The following is a 2,870-nucleotide window of genomic DNA, read 5'->3' as shown; positions in this document are numbered from 1 at the left end:
GGAATGTAGATTACCTAACGTTTTAGGATCGCGACATATTTGCCTCATAAAAGTTTTCACTTCCATTTCCCCTTTTACTTTTTCTTCTTGCTAGTGCTATACTTGCAATGTTTTTTATACTTTAAGAGAAAATGGAAGTGCGTAAGTGTTAGTCTATGCATTGTTGAAATGATATCTGTTAAATTGGAAATATGCTATGGTGAATAGTGCAGTGCGTATTGATTCTGGAACCACTTTTTGATTTTTCAGGTTGAAGGAACGCCCGAAAGACCAATGATTGATGACACCAAGATGCACACACTTGCATCAGCTTCAACAATGCAGAAGACAATTGCTGAAGAGTTGAACTATACCTCTGGCCCTACAATTGTAAGTTCTTAAGGCGCTGTTATAATTATCTGATTACAATTTAACTTCGGTTAGATTAGAGTCAGTGTTATGCACTAATGTACATTACGGAAACTACTCTAACCCTATTCCCTGATGATAATGAAATTTCCTGTTTTTCTTAATACTGATTAAAATTCATTATGATTCTGTAACTATGCATAAAATTAAACACCAATAGCAAAAAATAATGTTTTCCTTAGTTAACCTCAGGTCAGGTTGGCATTGCCTCATGTCATTTCTACATCAGGATTCCATAAAAAATACACCACTTGAATCTACCAATAAGTTCAACTAAACAAATAATCAAAACATATTCGATAGTTGCATTAGAACAGTTGTATATTAAGACTTTCCTTTCATTGTTAAATCTTTGAAACTTCCAAGCATAAATCTAAAGGCATTTCTCAGTATGTTTTATATGCATTAATTTCCCTTGCTTAAAAGATTTCTTATTGTATCTGCTATTCATTTTTACGCTTTCACGAACTTATATAATGGTGTTGATCCTTTCAAACTGTCTGGCTTCAGGAAGTAGCAAAGAAGGTGGGTGAGATCATTGCAAAATCTTGTCTAGAGAAAGGGATCACAAAGGTAGCCTTTGACCGAGGTGGTTACCCATACCATGGCCGTGTTAAAGCAATTGCTGATGCGGCTCGCGAAAATGGCCTGGACTTCTAATATGAGCACTCTCTTTGTACTTCATGTTTAAATTTGTAACCCAAGGATTTATGCAATTTTTTTAATGACATTTACTCATTTCTCAGTGACTTATCTATGATCCAGTGGCTGCCTGTTAATATTTATCTATCATTTTTTATTTGTTTAGATGTTTCTACCATTTACAAGAATGTTGATAGGGGATTGCATCTTATGGAGTGCTTAATTCTCACATGTTTGCCTTGGAATGTTTGGTGGAATAGGCTGTTTGTTTCGGAAGAACATTGAAGGCGCGGCTACGTAAAGCTACATATTGTAGTTTCGTTGTTTTCACGGAAAATATGCCTCTTGACGCCAAAACAAGATTTTTGCTGCAGTGTAACATATTCATAAGTGACTTGGTCATTCCCTAAATGCTTATCAAATATCTATACATATTTACGCAAATTTTATGATTATATCAAATATGAAAACATATATTAGGCTGGGAAAATACTCAAATATCTTCCATTCTTGTGATTCAATGACTCCATCAAGCGTAACCTATGAATTACAGTTTTTCTGTTGGTAAAAATCAGGAAGGAAAAAGCACCAATATTTCATCAAAGTAGATATTAGAACATCAACGCAACCAATAATATTAGGTACATGCAAATTGTAAGTCACACTTATGATAATTTTAGGTTTATTAGTTGTTTAATTTTAGCAAAGTGCCTGCAGCGAAGCGATACTATCAGTGCTTCCATAAGGAAAAGAAGGCCTGGTTGTGGAAACAAGTGAAATGAGGGGATATTGTTTGTTAATCTTCTTCGTTTCAGCTGACTTAGTAGGAGTGGCAGCAATGAGCATTATTTCATGCACCTGTTATTAAATTAGAGAAAGTGAAAATAGATTTTCCCTAGTATCATAACATTGAAAATGGGAGGGATAGTTTGAAAGCACAATAGTTTAAAATTTCATAAGGCTACCTTTTATGATAATTATGCGTCTGCTTTTCTGGCAACCTAATTGATTGTTTGATCAACACTACAATGAGAGTTAGAATTCTAGAAATAGACTTTGTGTCATTTTAGACACAAATTGGAACTAATGTAAATCATCCAATAGTTGCAATAACTCTTTCATCCATAAGTACTTAGAGAGGTGTAAGAATATTGAAACACCTCAATGACAGCTTGCCAGAAAGTTTAGAAGACTAGAAATGGTTCTAATGGTGACATCCTGGAGAAGTTAAAGAAGAATATTCAAAATCTGAAGAAGCAAAGTAAATAATACTTGTATGCTATTGTTTAAATAGTGGATTAAATCATCGATTGTAATGAGACAAAATATCTCTATAAGGCAGGAGTAGATGTAACAAGTTTTTGTTGTGAACTAGTATAAAAATATTTGTGTCTAGTCTCTATCTCTACTTTGTATTTAATCTAAGTTCTTTATGATTCAACTTTATTTTAATTAGGCGGTTTTATAATAATAAGTTGAATGTTTTGATAAAAAAACATATTCATTTGTTTAAGCAACACAAATAGGTTTTAAAAATGACAAAACACAATTCAAACCTCTTTTTTTTGTGTTTTCCATCACCTTCAAAAGCAACGAGGTATTCAATTTTTTTCAGGATAGGATGTGAAAAAAGTTAAAGAGTTGGAAAGAATGAATTTTTATCAACTGGAGGGAGAGAAGTATTGATCAAAGTGGTGGTTCAAGCATGATTAGTAAGTTTTGATGAGGTTATGTGAGCATATTGAAACATAATTAGTAAGTTCTGGTGGGGTAGCAAACAAGGTTCAACGCAAAATTTATTGGATTAAACGGAACACATT

The 2,870-nt window shown here is 33.2% G+C and overlaps 1 protein-coding gene across 1 annotated transcript in view; it reads left to right on the top strand.

Annotated features, from left to right (window-relative positions):
• The window catches only part of LOC101515372 (large ribosomal subunit protein uL18c-like), a 1,883-nt gene extending 722 nt beyond the window's left edge, over positions 1-1,161 (top strand). Inside the window, exons 2-3 of the mRNA XM_004488103.3 lie at positions 250-369; positions 919-1,161. Coding sequence (XP_004488160.1) covers positions 250-369; positions 919-1,068 — 270 coding nt within the window. The 3' untranslated portion in view covers positions 1,069-1,161. The remainder of the gene's footprint in view (positions 1-249; positions 370-918) is intronic.
• Positions 1,162-2,870: the final 1,709 nt, after the last annotated feature.

This window comes from Cicer arietinum, chromosome 1, assembly GCF_000331145.2.
Source record: "Cicer arietinum cultivar CDC Frontier isolate Library 1 chromosome 1, Cicar.CDCFrontier_v2.0, whole genome shotgun sequence".
Lineage (NCBI taxonomy): Eukaryota > Viridiplantae > Streptophyta > Magnoliopsida > Fabales > Fabaceae > Cicer > Cicer arietinum.
Note: the sequence above shows the minus strand (reverse complement) of the source record. Positions and strands in the feature narration are given on the sequence as shown.